Genomic DNA, 25,470 nt, shown 5'->3' on the forward strand with positions numbered 1-25,470 from the left:
CAGCTCGATGATCACTTAAGATATAATTACGCTTTAGTTAGGAGCAGTAGGCGGATGCGCGATCAGGTTACTACAAGCGCGGCGCGTCATCGGAGTCATCTTTAGCCCTCACTCCACCGACAGCGAGACTGCGGGCAGGAACGACGCGATAGCGCACTGGTGGCGACGTGCTTCGTCGCAAGCAACAAACTGTAAGCGCCGGCACGGTCAGATTACTACGAGTGGCCACACCGGATATTCGATAAGATTACTGCGAGCGAGCACGCGGTCTACGAGCGCGGCGCGTCATCGGAGTTGGCTTTAGCTCTAACTCCGCTGACAGCGAGACTGCGGGCAGGCACAACGCACTAGTTCATCCAAAACAAACAGCGGGTTGTTTTGGATGCGCAGGACACCCTTCGCTCCTTCTTCGGTGCACATGACGACGACGTAGCAATGGAGCACTTTTCCCAGGGCGAAGGGAGAGCTTTGAAGTTGTTGCATGGCAAGGGTCGAAAAGGTAAGTTGACTGACTTCTGGCAATAAATTTTCGTTCTGCTGGCCGTATCACTGTTTTCATGTCTCATACTCGCGGCAAAGAAATTCTCGCGAAAACGAAATTTTGCGGTTTCCCCGGCGATTTCGTTATTGCAAGTTTCGACTGTATGCCGAGCAGTGGTTGATGGTCAGTGACAAAAGTCACCTTTCTACCCTCAATATACTTGTGGGCTGCAAACACCACAGCAAGGCCTTCTCTCTCCAACTGAGCGTAATTGCATTCAGCCGGCCCTAGAGTCTAAGATGCAAAAGAGATTGGCGCCTCTTTCTTCTGTTCGTCGCATTGAGACAGAACAGCTCCTATGCCGTATAGTGAAGCGTCAAATGAGACCAGAATCTCTTTCTGTGCGTCATGGCATGCCAGTACAGTCTGACTGAGAAGCAATTGTCTAAAGCTTGTCAAATGCTCCCATCTCCACGTGACGTCCTTCTGAAGGAGCTGGTAGAGGCAGCTGGCAACTGTTGCCCTGTTCTTCAAGAATCTTTCGTAGAAAGCCAGCATCCCGAGAACTTGAAGAGACTGTCCTGACTATATGCGTAAGAGAATGTTGACAGTCTGAAGCTGTGGTGGGTCATGTGTTGGTGTGACGTTGAACGTGGGCTCACTGATGAGTGTGCAGGCTGCACCCGAGTCGACTTCAAAATCCAAGAATTTGACATACAAGAACTTGACAATGCAAAAACATGATAATTAAGAACTTTCTTGACCGTCAAATCCTTTTCTGCAAACAGCTGTTGCTGGACCTGCTTATTCTGAAGACCGCGAACGAAACGATCATGCAGCATTATGTTGTGTAATATCTGCCCTAGTGTCTGTGCTTGTCCCAAAGTTGCATTCTGCCGCTAGCGTCTTGAGCGCCTTGGCGTAATCACTGACTCAGTGAAATCACTGAATCAACTACAGGAAAGAACAAATTAACTCAGACATTCAAATCACTGCCAGCTTACGTTCAATGCAAGGCCCACGCACGTGCCACAGCTGTAGGGCAGTTGCGCGCGCACTTTGTTGTTTCCGTCATCCAAGGCGACATGTCACATGCATATACTGCAATCTGAAAGAATATCAAGAAAAAAAGGTGTCTTTTTGTCCCACAACAATAATCGTCATCTGGCTTGCTCGCGTTTCTTTTCTTGAAAAGACTGCGCTGGTCACTTTCCTATCAATCATCCTATGTCGCGCTGACAGCGCGTATGCCATTGGTGACCGGGTAGTGCCAGGTTTTCGCCGCTAAGGCAAAGAAAGGAACGCAAGATAGATTAAGATTATTGTTGTGGGAAAAAATACGCTCTTATAACTCTATCTTTTTTTAGAATGTATACTTAAGCAGTCCATATATATAATCCATCTTGATGACTGAAGGGCAGCAACTAATTGCCTCTGGAATTGAACAAAACTGTCCCGCTCATGCACTCAGTGATCCTCCCCGAAGGCAGGGTCACCAGCTGCGCGGCTTTTGAGGTTTAATAGTCTAGAGCAACCCGCAACCTTTTTCAAGTGGAGGGCTGAAGTATGGCATGAAGCTGCTAAGGCAGGGACCACACGTCAGAGCGTAGAGAGGAGGTGGTTGGAGAAGGGAAGGGAGTATGCTATGCCCGTTGGAGAAAAACATCTTGCAAATTGAAAATAATGTAATGATGTCCAAAAGTGGAATAAAGTCATGTTTATTTTCAGCACTCACCTCACAAGTTCCAAGTTATAAAGATAGGTTACAAGAAAAACGCATCGCGACTTTAGATTCAGAACATTGTTAGCCAACTCGCGAATGCTATCTATATCAAGGTCGTGTGAGCGACAGACTTTGAACATTGTGGAAGTGTTTCTAAGTTGGTGGAAGAGCAGGATGGAGTGAGGGGGGAGAAAAGCGGAGATCTGAGTTTGTGCCAGGGGCCGCATGTGGCCCGCTGGTTGCGGACCCCTAATCTAGAGTATTCACCTTTGTAGAAGTGCTGCATGCTTCCAAAATTGCATCCAACAATAGGGACCGAGCATCAGACTTGCGTGGTCAACAATTGCGTGAATTGTATGTGCTGAATAGTTGACATCAGGATGTGCACTGCTTCCACTTTGCAGATTTCTCTGCCCATTTTGTGCATGTCCGCTGAGTCTGGCTATAGCCATGTCTTTCACATCTTACAGTCCACGAGCCTTGCTGATAGCACTGGCCATTATGTATCTGTTCGAAGCATTTACTCTGTTAACGTTGGCCAAAACAACCTGATTCTCTCTCTCTCTTTACTGTAGTAGCACTGGAGTGTGTCGTCAGAAACTACGGCAATACCTGTAACTCGTGACACTCACGCACTATCAATGCGGATTTCCACCTTGTCCTTGTCAAAAGCACCTTTTAGGTATCACCCGAAGTCGTCCTCATGGCATGGTTTTCGTGGCTTTATGGTATTTGTGTGTGAAGTTCCCTAGAGAGGGAGAGAGAAATAACATTTATTTATACATCTGGCGTGTAGGAAGCCCCTGGCCTCGCAGGGCGCGAATGTTCCCTATCTTAAGATTACGGCTATTACAGTCCAATAGTCTTTGAGCCTAGACCTTGAGGTTGTTGTGCTCCGACTAGTCGATTGTTACTCGGGTGCTTCCGCGACCGTTAGACGGATCGTCGGCTTCTTTTCTCCGTTGCTTCGCCAAAGCCTCCTCAAGCCGCTGGAGGCTCATTCCTCTGTTGCATGCCAATGTACGCTAGAGCACGAACAAGGTTGTGGATTATCGCGTCTGCTTCAGCTTCATTCTCATGTGGCCTACAGGATGCAGTAAGGGAAAACTTCTGAGATGTCTTTGCCTTATCAGCCTCAAATGTTGACATCTTGGGCTTGAGAGGATGACGCTCAATACTCAGAAACTATGTCATAAAGCATCTCGGCTTGATTGGTGACCATATCAGTGTTACAATATTTGCGCTATAAACTATGGCTGTTGTTCACTGTGGCCTGGAGCCTGTCATTCTCATTCCACCAGTCCCCGGGGTTTTTTTTTTGTCTCCAATGCAGAATTCTTTTTGTGCTTTGTACTGAGCCCCAGTTTGAGGTGAATGTTCGACACAGCTAATACAAAGAGGGAACCAGTATCAGGCCTTAGGTATACTGTGGCAACTAACTGTCTTTGCCCTGCCGCGATGGTCTAGTGGCTAAGGTACTCAGCTGCTGACCCGCAGGTCGCGGGATCAAATCCCGGCTGCGGCGTCTGCATTTCCGATGGAGGCGGAAATGTTGCAGTTCCGTGTGCTCAGATTTGGGTGCACGTTAAAGAACCCCAGGTGGTCGACATTTCCGGAGTTCTCCACTACGGCGTCTCTAATAATCATATGGTGGTTTTGGGACGTTAAACCCCACATATCAATCAATCAATCAGTCAACTAACTGTCCGTCCGGCCATGCTGTGTTCAGCCCACACTTTTCAGCTCTGTCAAGCATTACTACAGCCTTGCAAGCCTTACTCGCTGCCGGCAGCCACTTCATATCCCCTCTTAACCCTTTCTGTACTGCATCTACAGGGCTTCGATAGCTCACTATCAAAAGTTTGAATTGCTGCATTCGAGACATCTCGTGTCTTTAGCGGACATACTGCCCCATCCATCATGAAGTAGAAAATCTGTCATTCAATTTATGTCGTTTTTTCCCCTGTATGGCCTTGGTTTTTGAATGAGCTTCGAAGTTGCGCAATCATTTTGCGGGAAGCGAATGTGGTCACAGTGACGTTCGTGTGCCCTTTTGTCTGGTGTGAACCGAGAATGCTGCCCCGCCGCGGTGGTCTAGTAGCTAAGGTACTCTGCTGCTGACCCGCAGGTCGCGGGTTCAAATCCCGGCTGCGGCGGCTGCATTTCCGATGGAGGCGGAAATGTCGAGGCCCGTGTGCTCAGATTTGGGTGCACGTTAAAGAACCCCAGGTGGTCAAAATTTCCGGAGCCCTTCACTACGGCGTCTCTCATAATCATATAGTGGTTTTGGGACGTTAAACCTCACAAATCAATCAATCAAATCAACCGAGAATGCTGTCCCTCGTATGTCGCTGATGAGGGGACTTAGACAGGGTAAATTTAATTCATTTATTCCTGATGCGCACCCGGCGCATTTTGAAATCATCTGTCCCGGACCCTGCCCTGACGTCTGTTAAAAGCACTGCTGCACGGGGTCTTTTCCAGTTCATTGACGAAGGTCTCGTGTGACGGTCACGTTCTCATGGTCCCAGCACGGTGCCTCTTCTTGTGTCTTTTAAAAACACTGCTACACGGGGATCTTCTCAAGTTCATTCACAGAGGTCTTGTACGAGGGTCACTTTTTGACGGTGCCTTCCCTTAGCATGCTCCCATTGCTCACTTTTTTATACAAGTCGTAGGCACCGCGTCGTTCAACCCGCCAGCTTTGTTCCAGTCTTGGGTAGTAACTAGTTGCTCGTAACGTGTTACCGGTAACTAGTTACTTTTTCCAGTATTTGCCAACGGTAACTAGTTACTTTTAAGTTAGAGGAACTTGTAACTGTAACACTGTTACTTTTTTATGCACTAACAGTAGCGGAGTGTACGGTTAGTTACAATTTTTTAATTTTGTAAAAATTTATTTATTAGCAACACTTGTTAGAGGCCAATGTTAAGTGCTTTTGACTTTTTTGAACTTTCTTCACCACCTTCCTCCACGTTTCAGCTTTCTACATGAGGGCTCACTCATAGTTAAGAAGTCGCTGACAGAAATATTCATTCTACAAAAAACAGGGCGTACGACAAGGACACAAGAAAGAAGAGTAGACGCCACAAACGCCAACTAGCAACTGAGGAAGCGCACAAAAGACAAAAAAGAAGGAAGACACGAAAAACTTATCTGCGCATGCCCATGTGCAAGGCTACAATATCAATCCGGCACACGTGGCAAACTACGTGAAAGATAATTGTTAGGACATTTTATTTCCTCTTTTTGCAATTGACAGTTGGCTTACTCATGCGCTACCACTTATCTTTCATGTGCTATCACAAATTTCTTGCAAGCATTTTGTGCTCTTCCTCTGTTGATAGTCGGCGTTTGTGATGTCTACTCTTCCTTCTTGTGTCCTCGTCGTACGCCCTGTTTTTTGTAGAATGAATACGTACCAACTAGCTCAGCTTTCTGTTATTGTAAGAGAGAAATATGTTCTCTGCAGACGACGGTATTTGGAGTTTACTTGTCAACCACATGTCGTACTGCAATAATGTTGAAACTGAACAGCTTGCCAAGTTCACGTTTCACTTTTTAGAGGGAAGGGAGGCATATATATTCTTCTTGACTCTTGAGCTGCTAGCTTTCTTGTTGTGCCAGGGGAGCCTCCTTCTGAGGCTCCGAGCTAATCGTGTTTGACAGACAGGTGGCTAGAAAATGGCAGCTTGAAACAACTGAAAGTCTGATGTGACGTGAACTAGCCAATAAACAAAAGAAGGAGAATTTTACAAGCTCTTTTTTCTTCGTTAAAAAGATAATTATTTACAACAAACAGATGAGTTAGGGAAATATAGAAATGCTATTTGTAGTCAATATAATGAAAATGCCTAAAAAGTAAAAATAAAACCGGGCGAAGAGATAACTTGCCGCTGGCAGGGAACAAACTTGCACTTTTCGAATAACGCGCCCAATCCTCTACCAACTGAGGTACTGTGGTTTCAATTTTTTTTAAGCTCCCTTGTGGCTGACTATAAAGGTCTACTCCAACTTAATACAATTCAGAAATCGGCAGATGTTCCGTCTCCTATGCAGGTGGCATCTTTAGTATACACTGGCAATAAAAACAAGAAAGAGGAAAAAATTGGTGGTCTACAATCAGTTCATCAGTTACTCATCTCCTTGCAAACATTCGGCAAGGGGCCGCGGTTGCTATTGCAAGCCGATTTATCGTGGGATATGAATTATTTTTTCAGAGGTTCCTGGCACTCACTTTTGCTCATAAGCCAGCGTCATCGCATTGTTTAGGTCAAAGCTACGTACACCCTGTCCAGGAGTGTTCAGCAAGCTCCATCTAAGAACGCGTCGTATGGTCGACTTTACCAACCTTTGCTTTCCTGGTACTTTCCTGGTACTTCCCTTTGCTGCCCGTTTCATCGATGTAATTATGTCGCTTCGCAATCCCCGCATCGTGCTTGTAGATGATTCTGTACTGATCGTTTTCAGGTTTGCGGTCTTTGGGTTTCGCGAACATGTGTCCCAAGTTATAGCGGGGCTTAAAAGCGGTTTGTACGCCCAGCGGACGCAAAGCGGTCTGAACAGCGTCTGGCACACAATGAACAACATAGGGAATAGACTTGATAGACGTCGGCTCCACTCGCTACGCACTCTTCATTCCTCTTCATACGTTTTCATTAAATATTGTCACGGGGTCGTGACGTGGCCGAAGACAGGGGATTTTGTGTCGGAATTTAACGGTTTATTTGGGCGAACCTGTGCCCGGTAAACGAAAAATCCGATTACAGTAGCAGTCTTGGACTGATAGCGGCGAACAGGGCGTCGGCCGTCGATCAACTACTCACAAGCGGCGAAGTGCGTGGGCATTTATACTCTTGCCATCGAATGTTCTAGCGTTATCGCTGGCGGTGGCGTAGGTTCCAGAATAATCTGTACAGTTCGCAGAGTGGGCGTGATCTTATCAAAATTATCTACTAAAGTCCGGAAGCTTCTCGAAAACTGCAGGCGCGGTAGGCGCTGAGAATTGTGTAGTGTTTTTGGGGCGATAACAAAACTTGAGAAATAGAACGTGGCAATATATTCTATAATTTCATATGCAAGCACTTTTTTATTTAATATAGTAATGAAAAAGTAATAACGTTACTTTTTCTTAGTAACTAACTGTAACATTGTTAGTTTTTACTGGTAACGTGTCCATGACTGCTCTGCCACCACTGTGTTGCATAACCGTCTCGTGTCAACTGACCAATGTCCAACATCCGCATCATTTGTTGCTTCCTGTAGAGGCTGAATAATGCACTTGAATCACAGAGAGTGTAAAGTACACAGTAAAATTTTTACTCTTATGGGCGTAAAAAGGATGTTTTCCAAATTTACACTTTTTCGAATGGATGTTACACCCTTTTCTTTGCTAGTACACCCTGAGAGAAGGGTGTAAGTGGCATAAGGGTGTTATTACGCCGTTCGTGAGGGTGTTGAAAAACTGAAGGGTGTACACCTATAATTACAATAAAAATTGTTCCGTTTAACGTCCCAAAGTTGTCATAGAATCATGAGAGACGCCAAACTGAATGGCTCCGAAAATTTAAACCACCTGGGGTTACTTAAGGTGCACCTTAGTCAAGCAACACAGGTTTCGCACTATTTCTCGTTCACCAAAAATTTGTCCGCCGTGAACTGCCGTGATTCGATCCTGCGACTTGCGGGTCAACAGTTCAGCACCATAAGCACCAGACCGCCGGCGCGGGAGTGCACGTGCAAGAATCGAGCTGCATTCATTCTTGCAAATAATATACCACGCATAGCGCAAGGAATGCCTTTCCTAAGATAACAATGTCATATGGATGAAAAAAATCAAAGAAATGATTGAGGCATTGGCAAATTTTACAGAACACTCTGAGAATAATTGAGAAAATGTAAAAGAGACTAACTTCTTTTCGCACTGTATGATTCGACATGCTTGGCCGCTTTATATCGTCCACATTATATGTGAATAAATAAATGGGCTACTGTCTCGATCTATGGACAGCACATATTCATGTGTAGAAGCAATTGCAATTGAGAAAAAATATTGAATTTAGTACAAAAACCCTCGCTCGGTCAAAAGCCGTTCGAGTGCAAGTCGTTTTCAGAAGATTATCGAAGACGAGACGTGCTCGGTCGAAAAGGAAAACAATGCACTACCTTCTGCATCCATGCGGGAGCACGGGCAGTGCTTCTTTAGGTCAAGAAATAAATGTCAGAGAATGGCACGGTCAGTGCAGGCAGTGCCTTTGCGAAGCGAAGGGGAGAAGGGTACAAGAGGAGGGAGAGAGACATGCCTCTCGCCCCCCCCCCCACACACACACACACATATATATATATATATATATATATATATAAATATATATATATATATATATATATATATATATATATACGTGTGGGGGGCGAGAGGCATGTCTCTCTCCCTCTTCTTGTACCCTTGTATATATATATATATATATATATATATATATATATATATATATATATATATGTGTGTGTGTGTGTGTGTATTGTGGGGCGCTGCGACCCACACCATAAAATTTGTATTTGCTATCTATTCACTTTGACAACATCCCTTCGAAGAGGGGGGGGGGGCGGGGGTGTATGAGGTGATCAGCAGGGGCACTGCAACCCTTTTCGAGTTACTGTGCCCCCTCTCTATTTCTCTATGTACCTTTAGGGATTTACATTGCCCCCTAAGTGACCAAGGGCCGCCCCCGCGCCCCTTCCCCCGTCGTGGGCACGCCAATGCATAGGCACCATCAATCATTGCAATGAAATTTTGTGTGTAAATGTGTGCGTCAACAATAGTATATTTTGAATTCAAGAACATGAGTGTTTCAGGTGATTTTTACCGCTGTTGTTCATTTGTTAAAAATTGATTGTACCTGCAAACGTTTCAAACTTCGCGTGCCAAATTTATACGTTGATTTTGTTCGTTCGCGAAGATAAAATTATTTTGCCCCCTTCGTTTGTATGTTATATATATTTACGTTTACTTTTCATACTTCAATGCATCACTAAAGTATTTTAGTGCGCCAATGTACGTCTGCGGATCTGTAACTACGATACTTGTTTGGGCGTGCTTGCTCGCTGGTCGGGCGCCTCATGACTGGTTGGTTCTGCATCAATTTTTCTCGTTTTTTGAAGTATGCTTGCGCGCTGCGTTCGCGTTTTGTGTTCTGCTGGTGCTGCCTATTACGAAGATGAACTCTACTCAAGCTAAGACGGGTGGCATCGCATTTTGGAAGACTCGCCAAGTATGTTCAGTACTCACGGATTGAAACAGGACACTCGTGACGCGTGGCCGCTGGAGCATTTGCCGCCGCTCGTGGGTGCTCGCGGAACCAGGGTGTTGCATTGTGGTATAGAGTGAGGGCGAGAACAGCTACGGAACAGGCTTATTTTATCTGGTCGCTAAATAGTCGGCCAGTAGTTTACGATGTGCACACTGTCAGCGTGGCGCTGAAAGGCTGGTGTGCTTTTACATGCATGCAGATCGAATTCAGTGGATGGTTCGAACCATTCATATTGTGGCGCAAGCACACGACGCTCTCAATTGGCGCTTTTTGACGATGGGGCATGTAGGCTGCGCAAGTACGAAATTGGATACCGCTAAGGTGTTGCGCTGTAATGCGCCCGTAGACATAAATGGCTGCACAAAAGCAAATGAAGTTTATCGGGCTTTGTGTCACGACACAAAAAAAAAGCAGCAGCCACAGGCCTGTTACCGCGCTGCAAGTATTTTGTCGTTTCGCCCCGAGTACCTAATAGTGCGTGCGGCTATTCTGCGTGGCAAGCATCTGTAAAGCTGTCGACCAGAGAAGAGCGAGCGAGCTTCTGCTTTTTTATTCAACAATAGGCTACAGTTTGCACTAATACATGATATTATTTCCATGTTGCATGAAGGCAAGCCTGACACTGATTTTCATTCTTTTAGAGGCAGAAACCAGAAGTAAACTTTCCATCATTTTGTGCACATGTTTATCATGTCTATGAACGCCCGCAAGGCGCAATATCTCACCGAATCTTGAGTTTTACTTGCACAGCGTGCATACTACTTCGCCTAAGCGCGCAGAACGAGAGGGTCGTCTTCTGGCGTGGCAATAAAAGTGGTGCGCAGCGGCGAGCTAGTGCCGTCGACATGCGAATGTGCGTGAGCCTTGCAGCGTCACGCTGGCAGTGTACACATCGTTAACTACAAGCCGACAATTTGACGACCCGAAGCAGTATTCCTGCTCCGTAGGTCATAGAGTTTCTCGATATACACTAGAAGGAACTCTGGCGCTAGTATCTATGGGAGCTGCAATGCACGGCGCTTCAGCAAGCATGGGAATGTTGAGTAGTACACACATTTGTCTAAACTTCATACTTCTGGCCTGCTTTTGGCTCCGTGTGTGTTCGTGTGGCTTGAAGCTGTTTTCTCACGAAACAAAAATCAGCAAATGTTCAGCGATTGCGCTTCACCACCCTTTTTAGGGGCGAAGCTCCTTAGGGCGTGGGCTGTGCGTCCCCTGTAGCCTGTATGTAGCCACCTCTAGTTTAGTTCTTGCAGTGTTCACTAGATGGCGGTACCGTCCCCTGTATGTAGCCACCTCTAGTTTAGTTCTTGCAGTGTTCACTAGATGGCGGTACCGTCTCCTGTATGTAGCCACCTCTCGTTTAGTTCTTGTAGTGTTTACTAGATGGTGGTACTTGTAGCTGATGATGAAAAGATGCAAGATGTTATAAACTAGAAAGCGGTACTTGTAGTTGATGAAAGACGCGCGATCTTATAAAATAGGAATGATGTCACATATGGCGCGTGTCATTGGTTGAAGGCAATCGTTCGATTTAGTGCGGCGACGTACGCTAGGGGGAGCGTTGTAATAAAATCCGTTCGCTGTTGGCGCGTGCTCGGAGTCGCCGGATGGATAAGGCTGCACAGCGGAGAGAGCGCAAGGCGGCAGCAGCGCGCGCTCGCAGACAGAATCCCGATGTGCGAGCGCGCGAGGCAAGGAACATCGCAAGCCATCCATCGTCTAAGAACAAATAAAAGTTGATTTGTGTATATACACACACAGCGTTTCTCACGTCTTTACATGATGATCGACTGGGCGAATTACACGGAATATTCACAGTTTACCGATGAATCCCTCCGGAGCTTCGCCCATTCATCATCATTCACCCCGTGAATATGCCGTAATTTTTTTTTAGGGGCGAAGCTCCTTATGGCGTGGCTTGGGCGTCCCTCGTATGTAACCACCAGTGGCACATACCCGAAATAGGTATAACACTTGACCTCCAAGGTGGTGCCAGTGAGAGATTTCTTCTGTGCGTTGTTTAACAACAAAAAATAGTGCTCAATGTACATGCCAATGGCTGCTAATGGGGAATGAGAGACATGAGCATTCGGCTTTTAGTCAACGCGCACGCTGCGATCCCCATTAGCAGCCATTGGCATGTACATTGAGCACTATCGGACAAGAAAGGGATGCTACATTATACTCGCTGGGTGTAACCTCCTTAGTTTTAGAAAGGTTTAGCGAGCGTTGAGCCACAGGGCCATGAATACAAGTAACTAGTATATACCATGAATGAATTCGAGGTGGTTAAAGGGGGGAAGCAGATACGAAGCGCAAGCCGTAAGAAAGTAAAAGCCGAATTCTCCTGTCTCTCATTTCTCATTAGCAGCCATCGTCATGTAAATTGAGCCCTATCTGACAGGGAAAGGTTGCTACGTTATAATCGCTGGGCGTAACCTCCTTGGTTTTCGAAAGGTTTAGCGAGCGTTTGGTCGCAGTGCCATGAATACAGTGAACTAGAATATACCATGAACTCGAGGTGGTTAAAGGTGGGAAGTGGACCCAAAGCGCAGGCCGTAAGAAAGTGTGCGTGTGCCACCTCTCGTTTAGTCCTTGGAATGTCCGCTGGATGGCGGTGCTTCTATATGGGGAATACTTTCACCTTACATCTAATGACGAAGGAGATAGGGAAAGAGAAGAAAACTGTTTGCTGGAAAGGAAAAAGGAAGCCAAAAAGTTGGTGGAACAAGGAAATCCGGGAGGCGATCGAGAAGCGACGCGAAGCATCACGGGAGCATAGAAAGGCAAAAAAGGAGAAGCGGCCGCAGGACGAAGTCAAAAAAATATGGGAAATATATTTGGAGAAAAAATCCCTTGTACAGAAATTGGTAGAGGCAAAAAATTAAAGGTGAAAGTGAACGCTGGATGACAGAGATACACGAAAAAAAGGAGGCCGCGCCTAGGATTTTTTGGAGCCACATAAAGGCGCTAGGTAGGAAGTCTGTCACAACGCAACAACATATTCTAGATGAAGGAGGAAATCAATTGGAAGGGTACGAAGCGCTAGGTTACACCCAAAAGGTAACAGCCGATTCGTTTCAAAAGAGCGTCCAGGGGATCTCCCCGGTGAGTAAAAGTGTGGCGGAGAAAGCAACAGAGGAAGAGCTAGTACTTGATAATTTCAACTGGAAAAAGGCCGAAGGAAAAATTCCAAAGCGCACTGCCGCGGGTTTAGATGGGATTCCCGTTAGCCTCATTAACGAACTAGGACATAACACTAAAGAAGCATTGTTAAAAGCAGTAGAAAAAAGCTTAAAGGACGGACAAATACCGGACAGTTGGCGACAAAGTAGAATGAACTTAATCTATAAAGGCAAGGGAGAAAAGGACAAGATTCGCTCGTATAGACCACTAACCATTACATCGGTACTATACAGGTTGGCGATGCAAGCAGTAAAAATGAAAATAGAAACATGGGCCGAACATAACGATATTTTGGGAGAACTTCAGAACGGATTTCGAGTCGACAGGCGGTTAGACGATAACCTGTTTGTTCTCACTCAGTGTATAGAAATATCTAAAATAGAGAATAGGCCCTTGTACGTGGCTTTTCTAGACATCACTGGGGCATACGACAACGTTAATCAGAAAATTTTGTGGGATATATTGAAAGGAATGGGCATGGGCGACGACTGTATACAGCTTTTGAGGGAGATATACCGAGAAAATACAGTTTGCATAGAGTGGGAAGGAATGCGTAGCAAAGAGAACGTTGAAGTTAGCAGGGGTCTGAGACAGGGATGTCTTTTGTCCCCACTGTTATTCATGCTGTACATGGTGAGTATGGAAAAAGCGCTAGAAGGTAGCAACATTGGTTTTAATCTGTCACACAAACAGGGCGGCATGATGATTGAGCAGAAGCTTCCAGGTTTATTTTATGCGGACGATATCGTCTTATTTGCGGACAGTCGAGATGATATACAGCAGCTGGCGAATATATGCGGAAGGGAAGGTGAAGCTCTTGGACTAGGATTCAGTGTAACGAAGTGTGGATTGATGGTATTCAATGATCCCTGTGATCAGACGGTGTCCATACAAGGCCAAGAAATACCGAGGGTAAGTGAATACAAGTACCTTGGAGTATGGGTAAATGAGAGTGATAGATACATGGAGGTACAGGAAAAAGCCTCGGCAGCAAAAGGAAAGAGGAATGCGGCAATAATGAAGCACAGAGCGTTGTGGGGATACAATAGGTATGAGGTGCTTCGAGGTCTGTGGAAGGGTGTAATGGTTCCAGGGCTTACTTTTGGGAACTCAGTGGTGTGCATGAGGGCAGAGGTGCAATCGGGAATGGATGTAAATCAAAGGAATGTGGGACGCCTCGCGTTGGGTGCTCACGGGAAGACGACAAACGAGGCTGTAAAGGGCGATATGGGGTGGGCAGGTTTTGAGGCGAGGGAAGCGCAGAGCAAAATAAGGTTCGAAGAAAGGCTAAGAAATATGAAGGAGAGTAGATGGGCAGAGAAGGTGTTCCGTTATTTGTATAGGAAGAGCGCGGACACACAGTGGAGAAAAAGAACTAGAAGACTCACTAGTAAATATACGGCTGGTATTGTGAGCCATATGTCAACAAAGAGCGTTAAGGGAAAAGTCAGGGAGGCGGAGAGGATTTACTGGATGGCAGCTATGGAGAAAAAACCGGCTCTGAGTAACTACCGAAAGGGCAAAAATGAAATAAGGAGGGAGGCATTTTACGATAATTCAAGGGGAAGCGCTTTACTGTTTGAAGCGAGATCGGGTCGCCTTAGAACGCGTAGTTATAAAGCAAGATTCAGTAAAGAAGAAGAACAATGCACATGCTGCGGGAAAGATAAGGAAACGGCGGAGCATGTTCTGATTGAATGTGGAGATATCCTCCCAGGTGTACGTTTGGGCACGAGCCTACAGGAAGCCTTGGGTTTTAGGGACAACAATGGAAAGCTGAACACACCCACGATTGAAATAAGTAAGAGACGGTTAGAGTATTGGTGGCAGAAAATTAGAGAGAAAGGACAAAAATAAATATTGGAAAAATAAAATATGGACAGTGTGCCGTAAATGGCAGAGAACTTAAGCTGAAAGTTTACCTTTTTTTCCATTAAGATAGAATTTATCGAAGTAGAGGCATTAGGCCAACATAAAAAAAAAAGAAAAAAGGGTTTTTTTTTCTTTTTTTTTTGTCGAGCCTGGTGGCATACTTGTCACCACCCCGTTATAAAGGGGACGCTCATAGCATCCATCCATCCATCCATCCGAATATATGATAAAAAGATGCGAAATGGTGGGACTTGGAGTGTTGAATAGATGAACGAATGGACACACAAACATATGCGTGGATGGACGCATGAACGGACGCAGGGGCGGATGCATGAAAGAACGCAGGGACGGGCGCACAAACAGACGCATAGACGGTCACACAGACGGACGCATGGACGGACGAATGCTTCGCCCCACTCTCCATCATTCACTCCGTGGATACGCTGCCATTTTTTTTAAATTACCTTTCCAAATCGGGTCACGAAGTTCAAAAGTGTTGAATCTTTCTTTCAAAACAAAGTCGAAACACAGCAATAAACGAAGCCGCAAGTACGATTCGCCGCCCGCAAGTACAAATACTAGGCAAATGTGTGTACTACCCATCATTCCCATGGTCGCTGAATGATCGCAGTGCCAGAAAGCCCTTTAGTTAGTTTTGAGAAACTCTATGTCGTAGGTGTTCTCTCCCTCGCTCCATACCACGGTGCTCCATACCATAATGCAACACATTCGTTCCACATGCTCCCACGAGCGGCAGCACATGTGCCGTCGGCCACACGCTCCGAGTGTCCTGTTTCATTCCGTGAGTACTGTACCAAATTCCTGCTGTCCACGCTTTGTCAACACCGAGAGCGTGATAACGACGCCACGCTATGTTTTTCGTTACATGTGGGCGATAATTGGGGTTTTTAACGTAGCGAACCTGTTTGTGTGCGTCATTTCATCAGGATGAAGGCGTTTTTGTGGGAAGTCGAGCGTGGGCGAGCTTTTTCTTTCGATTCAAGCATGTATCGATGTGTGAAGCACATGGCGCGTGTGTGCGCAGTGGGAATTCAGCGGATGATTTGTGCGAGTTGTGATGGCGCCCACCTCTGTCGGCAGTGGTGTTGGCAGGGAGCCCTGCTCGCGATGGACCAATATTTTGGTTAAATAATTGTTGGGCGAAGACGGCGTTTGTTAGCTGTAAGCGTTGATTACGCCTAAGGCACGTATATTTGGATCTGTTAACTTGGGGATTTTTATTTTTTTGATGCCTGTTCATATTGTGTGCTACAGGAGTCAACGGGTTCATATGTTGTACGTTTCATATGTCGTACGTCCAAAACAGTTTGAAAACAGTTTCATGTGTTGTACGTCCTTTTTTTAAACTGCTATCAGAAATTGCTGCGGGTAGCCGAACGTATGCCGATGTATGCATCCACGCCAGCACGCATCTTTGAACTACCGTGTTATTCGAGTTCGCGTGCAGCATGCTGCCTCGTCTTAGGTACGGCTCGCAAGGCTTGCACGTATGTACGCTTAGGTGTTTATGCAGCCCGTTTAGTCAAATCTGAGCTTACGTTATACACCTGCAACATAGGTTGCCTGATGCGTTCGGAACCCATGAATTTCAAGCTAATTGTTAAACTTGAACTGTATTTTCAAGCAAAATTTTCATGGCTTATTGGGGCCGAATAACTGTAGCCTATCTGTGCGAGCCCTAATTCGATCAGTAGTTCATACGGTAGAGCACATTTTATTTTATCCAACTTGTTTTCGCTATGCTTAGATTTCATTATTTTGTGGTGGTTTAATAAATATTGTATGTGCCTCGCCCAAACTTTGTGTTCAAACTTTGCTAAGCATTTTTACTTGTATGACCAGTAAGAACAGTTTAGACCACCACCTCCAACGGCATTAATAATAGATTACAAGCTTATGTCCGTCTGGTCAGAAACACACATGAAAACATTGAAAAACCACACACTGGCCACGAATAAAAGCACAGTCTTTGTCACTTGTGAATAGGGCTCTTGTGTGGGGGCCAAAACGTCACGCTTTCAATTGGGGTCAGCATGTTGTTTTAATTGTCTTCACTTCAGATGACAAGCTTAAGTAAATTCTATAGGCATGCGCTACAGTTATAGAAGGGATCTGTGGTGTTTGAAGAAACGAATTAATTATTTAACTCTCAAAACTTGCAGTAATGTTATACATTTTAGTATGCATACATAAGGCATGCGCGTGCTACTTTGACAATAGGAAATTGAACACTATGTTCATCTGACAATCATGAATATAGACTGCATGTTTCCAAGCTGTTGGCATTGACGCAATTACACAACTTCGGAAATCAGTCTCATCAAATGTTCATTGTGTATTGCTAAATTGTGACCAATGCCTTCCAGTATTCTTGGTACTGGAGATTGTTACAGAAGCTTGCATGCTTTATTCGGATGGTATTTAGCTCAAGATGGGTGCATTGTATTAGCATTTTCACATTTTTCTCATTATTTATTAGACGGCCTGTAATGAGGGCTATGTTACGGATGAGTGAGGGGCACTGCGTTTTTAGCCACCTGGAATCATTGAATTAATAGCCATAATTTAGTAGTTGACAATAGTAATTTAGTGAAACGAATTTTCTATGTTATCGGCATAATCGTCCTAATGTAGACAGCTGGAAGAAAGTTACATTAGTTGTGTTCAAACTAAAATTCGTAATTTGATTTGATGTGTTACCTCTAATGGATACTTTATCAAAGCGCATACCGTCATGTACGCACTGCCATATTAATTAATTCGCATCTATACGCACTATTCCAGAACGCTATTCAAATATATTTTGTGACACATCTGTTATGTGGAAAATGCATATTCTTTCGTAAGGTTGCAGCTATGTTCGCAAAACAATGAGGATGTTTTTGTTGTAACATATCTGGTTTTCGTACATCCTACTCTTTTAAAACACAAGGTTCCAGATCATTTTAAATAGAGTTCCGAATTCTGCTTCGCTAACAGACACATCAGTAAATTGTTTTGTTTTTTTCTCGCAGCCTATACATGCTTGTCGTAGGAAGAGAGTGTGGGAGACGTCTAGACTAGCCTATCATCAAGGCTGGCTCGTGGAAAATTTGACTGCTGGTGCACATCAGCGGCACATGGCTTCTGTTTCTTCTGAAAAACGAGCTGCACAGAGCCACCTGGTAGCTGTATTCAAGGAGCACGAAGGTTCAGGGTGTTCAAAGTTAACCCTTTTGTTTGTCCTTAAAAGAGAAGTCAGCGCTGTAAGTTGTGTATGTAAAAGCCACCTCTGCTGATAGCTATATATCCAGGAGGATGCAATGTGAGACAATAATTATCACTGTCAGCGGTGCCATTAAGTTTTAATAATCAACTTAATGTGGCCGCAGCAGGAGATCATGTATGTGTTAAATATTTGAGCCAGTCACAATTCTACATATTATCACCTGTAAGAATTCTAGCATGCCTGTGGTTAGATGTCCTGCTGAAAATTTAGTTGTGGCTTGCATTATTATGTGTGCAGGACAGTGAGCACTAGCACAGACTCTCTGATATCATGCATTTATTCTGACCGTGCGTGGAAGACATGGGAAAACATTAAAATGGTTACTCTTGCTGTTCGCTGGCGATAGCAAGAACCGACTGCTCGTTCCGCTAGGGAGTGATATTTTGCTGAACCTGACTGCCTTGCATGCGTAATCATGAAAAGCAAAATTAAACTTTCGAACGGGATATCTAGGAGCATAAACATAATAAAAAAGTTTTCCAAGTGGGACTGTGTAGAAACACAACTGCCTCCAACTTTTTAATGCAAACACACCTACTTATTTGCGTTACTAAAATTTCACTATTCATGGTTGATTGGGCAGATGACAGCATTATTTTCTTACTTTGTGTCCCCCTGGACACAATCTTCCAAGGTGTTTTTTTTTGTTCTTATGGCTAAAACTCAATGTAACTATGTAACTAGGCAGCGCATTTATGAATGAGTCAGTGCTACTAACTGAGCTCTTTATTGGATATTTTGTTTTTTCCAATATCTACTGAGTGAGTTGCCCGCCAGACTCGCATGTCATGTTAATTGATGCCTTATGTGCAATTGGTCATTTAAAAACACTTTTTGTGTTGTGATAAAAAGTAGCACAGTAATGATTTTATCTTCAGTGTAATCTTCGCTGAATATTCTAATTTAATATATTTTTGTTACCTTAGGTTTTTCATTGCCTCTGGGAAGTTCTTTTCATAAGTGCGATCAAGTGTTTTCCTGCTGTCGTACTTCATCATACCTAACTTTGCCAATACCAAACCATGTCGGATATTTTACAGTGATACATACTCATGTTTAACATTGTTAATGATAACTAATAGAAGGCATACTAGAATATTGTAACGCGAGTCCTTGGATAGGGGGGGGGGGGTTGAATTATGAATTTTTTCAAATACATAGTAATATTTGCTTGCTTTATTTCATGTCAAGTGTAATGAGAATAATATTTACTGAGGTTAACGTGTTAAAACCACGATATAATTATTAGGGACACTGGAGTGAAGGGTTTCAGATATTCTGACCACCTGGGGTTCTTTAAAATGCATCCACGTTAAAGCAGACAGGTGTTAAGCATTTGCTCCTTAATCGATATTGCAGCCACCACAGCCACAGTTTGATTTTGCGGCCTTCAGTTCAGCAGTAAAGGGTTACTTGAAGGGTATATTTGTTGTGGGCTGTGGTCTTGCTTTCATGATGCCTCTTAAGTACAGCCGTTCGGTGCCAACCAGGCATCTCTACTAGTGCACTGGTGTTGTGTTTTTGCATTCGTAATTTACTGCAATATTTAAGTATTTTATCAAGATGGATTTCTGAGCAGCTCTGCGTAGTGCGTGCTAGTGTTGTTTATTACATTCCTAATTTTTTGCAAGAGGCACTGATTGTTGCATGTATTCTGAGTTAGATATAAAGTTACGAATTTTCCTTCTTTTATACTATGTAAGAATGTAAAGCCCAACAAGTCACTCTAATATACTTTGCATAATGTACATCAGATGGCTGATTTGTGTGTGCAGGGCTTATATAAACAGTCCATAGTGTTTAGAATGCCTTGAAAGCTGCCTTAGGATCAGAAAAAGCTTGTGAAGAGTGGGATAGTCAAGGTGAACAGTGGAAGTTCCTCGGATAGGCTGGCTGACGTTACGATAGGATGACTTATGTTCGTCAAAAGTGCCTTGCCTTCTTAACCTTGGCATGTTAGATTTAAGGGGGTTAGTAGAGACATCATCTCCTGGTGGTGGTGCGTGTCCTTGTTGGCAATTGCCGTCGGAAAAGAAAAAAAACTAAAGAGCAAACGAGTGCAGTCCTCACTCCAATTAAAGTTGGCTAGTAGCAATTCACTATGTTCTCGGAGGGTAGAGAAAAAAGGGAAGAAAAAAAGAGGAAACATTCAAAGTAAGAGCGGTGGGCTGCCAAGGGGTGGCCGCTACAGACACGAAAAAAGCACAGCTTGAAAGCTTCAAGCCAGCCGACGGATCCACGTTTGGCCATCACAAAGAGTTGCCGAGGATAAAGGCCTATGCTGTTCTTGAACATCTATGAATGGGACTCATAAGAAAGCGGTTACAAAGAGGCACGAGAGGGATGCAGGCGGCTACTTTTCAATGCCACGATGTCAAAGGTAAGCGACAACAGATGTGTCCGGAAGAGCATGTGTTTAATTGGGAAAGTCATTGGTTAAAATATGCTTTCACTATCCTCGTAGGTGGCCCGCTCAACAGAATTGCCTCAAGAATTTGGCGGCATGTTGGCAGAGAAATAGGAAATAAGCATCAACGAGAGAAACACAAGAAGAAAGGAAAAATGAAAAAAGGTGGGTTGGGGGTAGGTGACACGCTAGCGTTAACAGACGAGGAAAGGAAAAAGAGAGACGCAGAGAAATTTGTGGGTTGGCAATGAATTAACGATGCACGGTAGGAGTGGTTTGTTTTTTTTTTTTTTTTTTTTTGAAGCGACAAAAGTGCAGGCCTTGTAGTTACGGCCTTGCTATCTCCGCAGGCACTCTGTTTCATTGCTATTTGTGAATTTGCCAAGCAGGTAGGTCTGAACACATATTAGAGTGCAGTGTGGGCTAGTTGGCACTGTTTCATTATGTTACACCGTGAAGAAAGAATTCAAGGTATGCCATGCTATGCCCCATTGTTTTATTTTCTTAGCTTTTCCCTCATTCTTGGAGTGCTGTAACAATGAACATTTGAGGGCATTCACTTGGAGCTCCTGTTATCACATTTGGCAGCATGCTCCAAGCCTAGCTGATCTGGACATGATGAACCCCTCAAGCACTTATGACGACCTGTGCTTGTCGTAGCTCTTCAACAATGTTTCGAGGAGCTCACTGAAATGATGTTTTCCTGTTTCATGATATTTTCCTGTTTCATGACAGGTTTTATGACTCCCGCTTTTATTGAGTTTGCCCACTAAAACAGCGATGCGTGCCTTGGTTTCCGTTCATTATAAACGAACATGGCCGCATCTGTCAGGCACATGGAATCTCACATGGAATATCTTTCTCCTTTAGATAATGAAAGGGTTAGTGATGCGAATGTTGGTGATTGATTATTTTAGTCATGTTTCAATTTTATTTGAGAGTACACTTCAAGTGCCCCAGGAAATAGGTATTGCATGATTGTGCAAAAATGATGAATAATGCATTACCTGATGCAGAGTGTTTTTGCAAATACTTTTCTGTTTTGAACACATCACCGAAGCATTTCACGTCGTACGAAAATCTTCATTCTTCAAAGGTATAACTGCACTAAGCAGACAGGGACATGGAAAAGCGCAGTTAGACCTTTGAAGAATGAATATCAACCAACTAGCCCAATTTGGTGCTGTCTCGCTATATAAAAAAATGGCAAATTTCGAACAATTTTTCGTGATTTATTTGGCACTTAAGGGGTAAAAGACATCGCAGTTGCGCTCACATACAATATCTGCGTAAAGAACAAATTTTTTTCGAATTGAAAACTGGCCAATCACCTACTTTAGCACAAAGCTACCACAAAATGCATACCGATTTCTCGGAAAGAAATAAAAAACGTTGTGCTCCTAGGCTCAAGCCTGGAACCAACACCTTTCGGGGGGTTGTTACTCTACAGATATAACTAGAAGGCTAGTTATTATTGGCACTTGCAGTTGTTCAAGTGCCAATGAGCCAAAATTCTAAGCACATATATTGAATGTGGCAACAGACCTGCGGAAACATGCTGCAGCTTTTTGCACGTAATTCTTATTTACCATATACTTATGAAAATCAAACTTCACAAGATTACTTGCAGCTGGTTATCAGTGTCCATACACTTCGAGTTGAATTCACCCTCACACTGTGATTGCTGGCAGCATATTGGTTAGCTTAAATGGTACAGAGATCATCCCGAAAACGCGTTGGTCACGGTTTCAAACTGCACACCATATCAAATTTTTTTACCAACTACAATGCTGTTCTTCATTACAAATCTATATGAAGTTGGTTGCAGTTTTGTGCAGCAAACAGTATTGGATGGCAATTTTCACATACATTACCTCTCCTTCGTTCTGCAAAAGTGAGGTGTTATAAACGAGTTATTCTCTTGCAGCTGACAGCAAATCACAGCGTTTGTAAAACTGGACAGTTTCCCAACACACCCTACTGAGAACTGCGCAGCTGCATTGTGGGGCTAAATCATATGGGCAGTTTGTGCCAACGAGCAAGCTGTTGTTATTGTTATGCGGCCCAGCAGCACATAGTGCTGGGATTGTTGACGCAGTTCTTAGAAGGCAGTGTGGGTTAACATAGGCACTGCTGAAGTTGAGACATCTCCGTTATGGTGCAGACGAAAAATGGCTGCAGACATTTCATGTTACTAAGAGAAAGCAATGGAAGGCATGGCACTAAGACACCATACCATTTACGAGTTTGCAAGGCATACAATCTTGGCAGGTCAAATGCACCAAGGCGGATGAACTGTAAACAAGGGAGCCACAAGGTCCTTCTAAGTGTCAGGCTGTACGTCACGAAAATTTAGCTCAAGAAAGTGAGCGCATAGTGTGCACTATAGGTGACTGCATCTGTTTGTATATCACAGCAAGGTCGACAGCTGGGCTAGTTGGTAGACTTCCATTTTGATTATAGCAATGCAAAACACAGGACGAAGTGGACACATATCGCAAATGAGCCAATTGTACTAATGAGCGAGAATGGTTCAGCAAGAGTTTCATGCCACGCATTGAGTATCGGCTGCCACCGAACAATGTATTTCGCCTTTCTTATCTAGTTACACCTGTATATCTACAAGCTGACCTCCCAGACAAATAGGTATTCTATGGGTGTCATACTGTCAATTTCGATCATGAAGGAGTCTTACCAGATAGAATTTCTTTGCCGTGATTACTGCAAGCTGGTTGCAGAAAGGAGTCGGCCACTATTGAGAAATTTGATCATGATTGTGCTTAACTGCAATAAACAGTGCTTTATGCACTACCGGTACCATCTGAGTGGGCGCTGGGCAGCCATTGACGCCCATCAGCAAAGCAATATTTATTCGCGCCAATACTTAGTACAATTGAATGTGGTGCGGAGCTTATATATAGTGCGGTATCCACGCGGGAATGCACGTTGACGATCGGGTCCCAATCATAGGAAATGAAATTTCAGAGTTCGACACATCTAGCGCAAGTGATCGATCAAACAGCTCTTACTTTTCTGAAGTACGAGCTGTTTGAGATAGATGGATGGATGGATGGATGGATGGATGGATGGATGGATGGATGGATGGATGGATGGATGGATGGATGGATGGATGGATGGATGGATGGATGGATGGATGGATGGATGGATGGATGGATGAAATGGACGGACGGACGGACGGACGGACGGACGGACGGACGGACGGACGGACGGATGGATGGATGGATGGATGGATGGATGTGACTGTACGCTTTAGATCGGGTGGCGGCTAACGCCACCTAGCCGTAATACTTAGTGATCTAACCATTAGATTTCTGTTTTTTTCCTTAAAATAGTGAGGTTGAGGACTCGTATTTTGCAGTGAAGGGTTTAATTTTCACTCGTGCCTTGACTTTAGCCACCAATCAGATTACCTCCTTCTAGTTCAGTTTACCCGCTTAAAGTCTATTTTACCCTCCCTGTCCCTAAACCCCGGTGCTTTGAAAAACTCTGCGCCATTAATCTCAACTACAGGCTGAAGCCCTTTACAGAACATTATCAAGTGTTCGGCAGTTCCTTCTTCCTCTCCACACGCACTGCATACCGTGTTTACCCCTTCGTATTTGGCCCGATATGTCTTAGTTCGCAATACTCCCGTCCTGGCCTCAAGCAGTGGAGAACTACCCCGAGTATTGTCATATATCCTTTTCTTGCCTATTTCCTGCTTAAAAGTTCGATAGATATTTAGTTCGGACTTCTTGATCATGCCAATTCTCCACATATCAGTCTCAGCTTCCTTGACCATCTTCTTAACCGATAATTCTTTTTAGTTTTGCCCCCTGCTGGTTTCCAAGTATTTACCAGTCAATTTTCTGCTTCGCGCCCGCCATTTTGTATTCGTTCTTCATGTTCAAGTAGCTGAATACCTTCCTAGCCCAACGCTCCTCTCCCATTTCTCTCAATCGCTTCTCAAATTTTATCTTGCTGCTAGCTTCCCTGCCCTCAAATGATGTCCATCCGATATCAGCTTGTACTCCCTGATTTGGTGTATACCCGTGAGCTCCTAAAGCAAGCCTACCTATTCCACGTTGCTTAATTTCTAATCCTGCTTGAACTTCTTATCTCATGCACAAGACTACAATACCGAACGTCAGCCCAGGAACCATGACCCCTTTCCATATACCTCTTACAACATCATACCTATTGCAATTCCACAGTACCCTATTTTTCATCACTGCTGCATTCTTGTTACCTTTAGTCGTCACGTATATTTCGTGTTCCCTTAGGTACTCGGTCCCATTGCTTATCCATACGCCCAGATATTTGTATTTATCTGTTATCTTTAGCGCGACCTCCTGTATTCTAAGCTCACTACCTTCGCTATCTATAAAAATCATGACTGCTGATTTTTCCTTACTGAATCTCAAATCTTCCCTATCTCCCTCATTACCACAGATGTCTATCAATCTCTGCAAGTCTTCCTTGTTGTCGGCCATTTGCACAATATCATCTGCGTACAATAATGCTGGTAGTGCCTGATCAATGAGTTTTCCTTGTTTCACTAAAGTGAGGTTGAAGCCAAGTCCCCTTCCCTCTAATTCGGCCTTTAATTCTTGTAGGTACATCATGGATAACAAGGGTGACAGTAGACACCGCTGCCTAAGTTCCCGTTTTACCTCTGTGGGCTTGGATACCTGTTTTTTCACTTTATAACTACCTTGTTACTTGTATAGATTTATTTTAAAAGATTAGTGACTCCATCTTCCACACCCAATGTGTCTAGTATTTCCCGCAAGTCCTCTTGAACCATGCTATCATACGCTTCCTTGATATCCGAAAATGCTAGCAACAGGGTCCTGAGTTCCTTTTCTGTTATTTCAATGCACTGCGTCAGTGAGAACAGATTGTCTTCCAACCTCCTGTGTTTCCGAAACCCATTCTGCAGTTCCCCCAGCACCCCCTCATCCTCTATCCATGCCTGCAGTCTTTTCTTTATAATCTGCATCACCATCCTGTAGACCACTGATGTCACTGTTATCGGACGGTAGTTGTTTATGTCAGCTTTGTCCCCCTTTCCTTTATAGATCATGCTCATCCTGCTAAGTTTCCATCCGTCGGGAACTTCACCATCGATTATTATTGTGCTCACTGCCTCTCTCAAAGTCTGTTTAGACTTCGGACTCAATGTATTCATCAGCATAATT

General features: G+C 44.2%; 1 protein-coding gene across 2 annotated transcripts in view; it reads left to right on the forward strand.

Moving 5' to 3' along the window:
• The first annotated feature begins 316 nt into the window (after nt 1-316).
• LOC142796181 (uncharacterized) overlaps nt 317-25,470 on the forward strand; it is a 33,466-nt gene continuing 8,312 nt past the window's right edge. For both annotated transcript variants that reach the window (XR_012893597.1, XM_075886298.1), the window contains exons 1-3: nt 317-499; nt 17,609-20,242; nt 20,327-20,434. Coding sequence is in view for 1 of the 2 variants with exons in the window: in XM_075886298.1 (XP_075742413.1) it covers nt 20,164-20,242; nt 20,327-20,434 (187 nt within the window). In the remaining variant the exon portion in view is untranslated. The remainder of the gene's footprint in view (nt 500-17,608; nt 20,243-20,326; nt 20,435-25,470) is intronic.

This window comes from Rhipicephalus microplus, chromosome 2 (assembly GCF_043290135.1).
Source record: "Rhipicephalus microplus isolate Deutch F79 chromosome 2, USDA_Rmic, whole genome shotgun sequence".
Classification (NCBI taxonomy): Eukaryota; Metazoa; Arthropoda; class Arachnida; order Ixodida; family Ixodidae; genus Rhipicephalus; species Rhipicephalus microplus.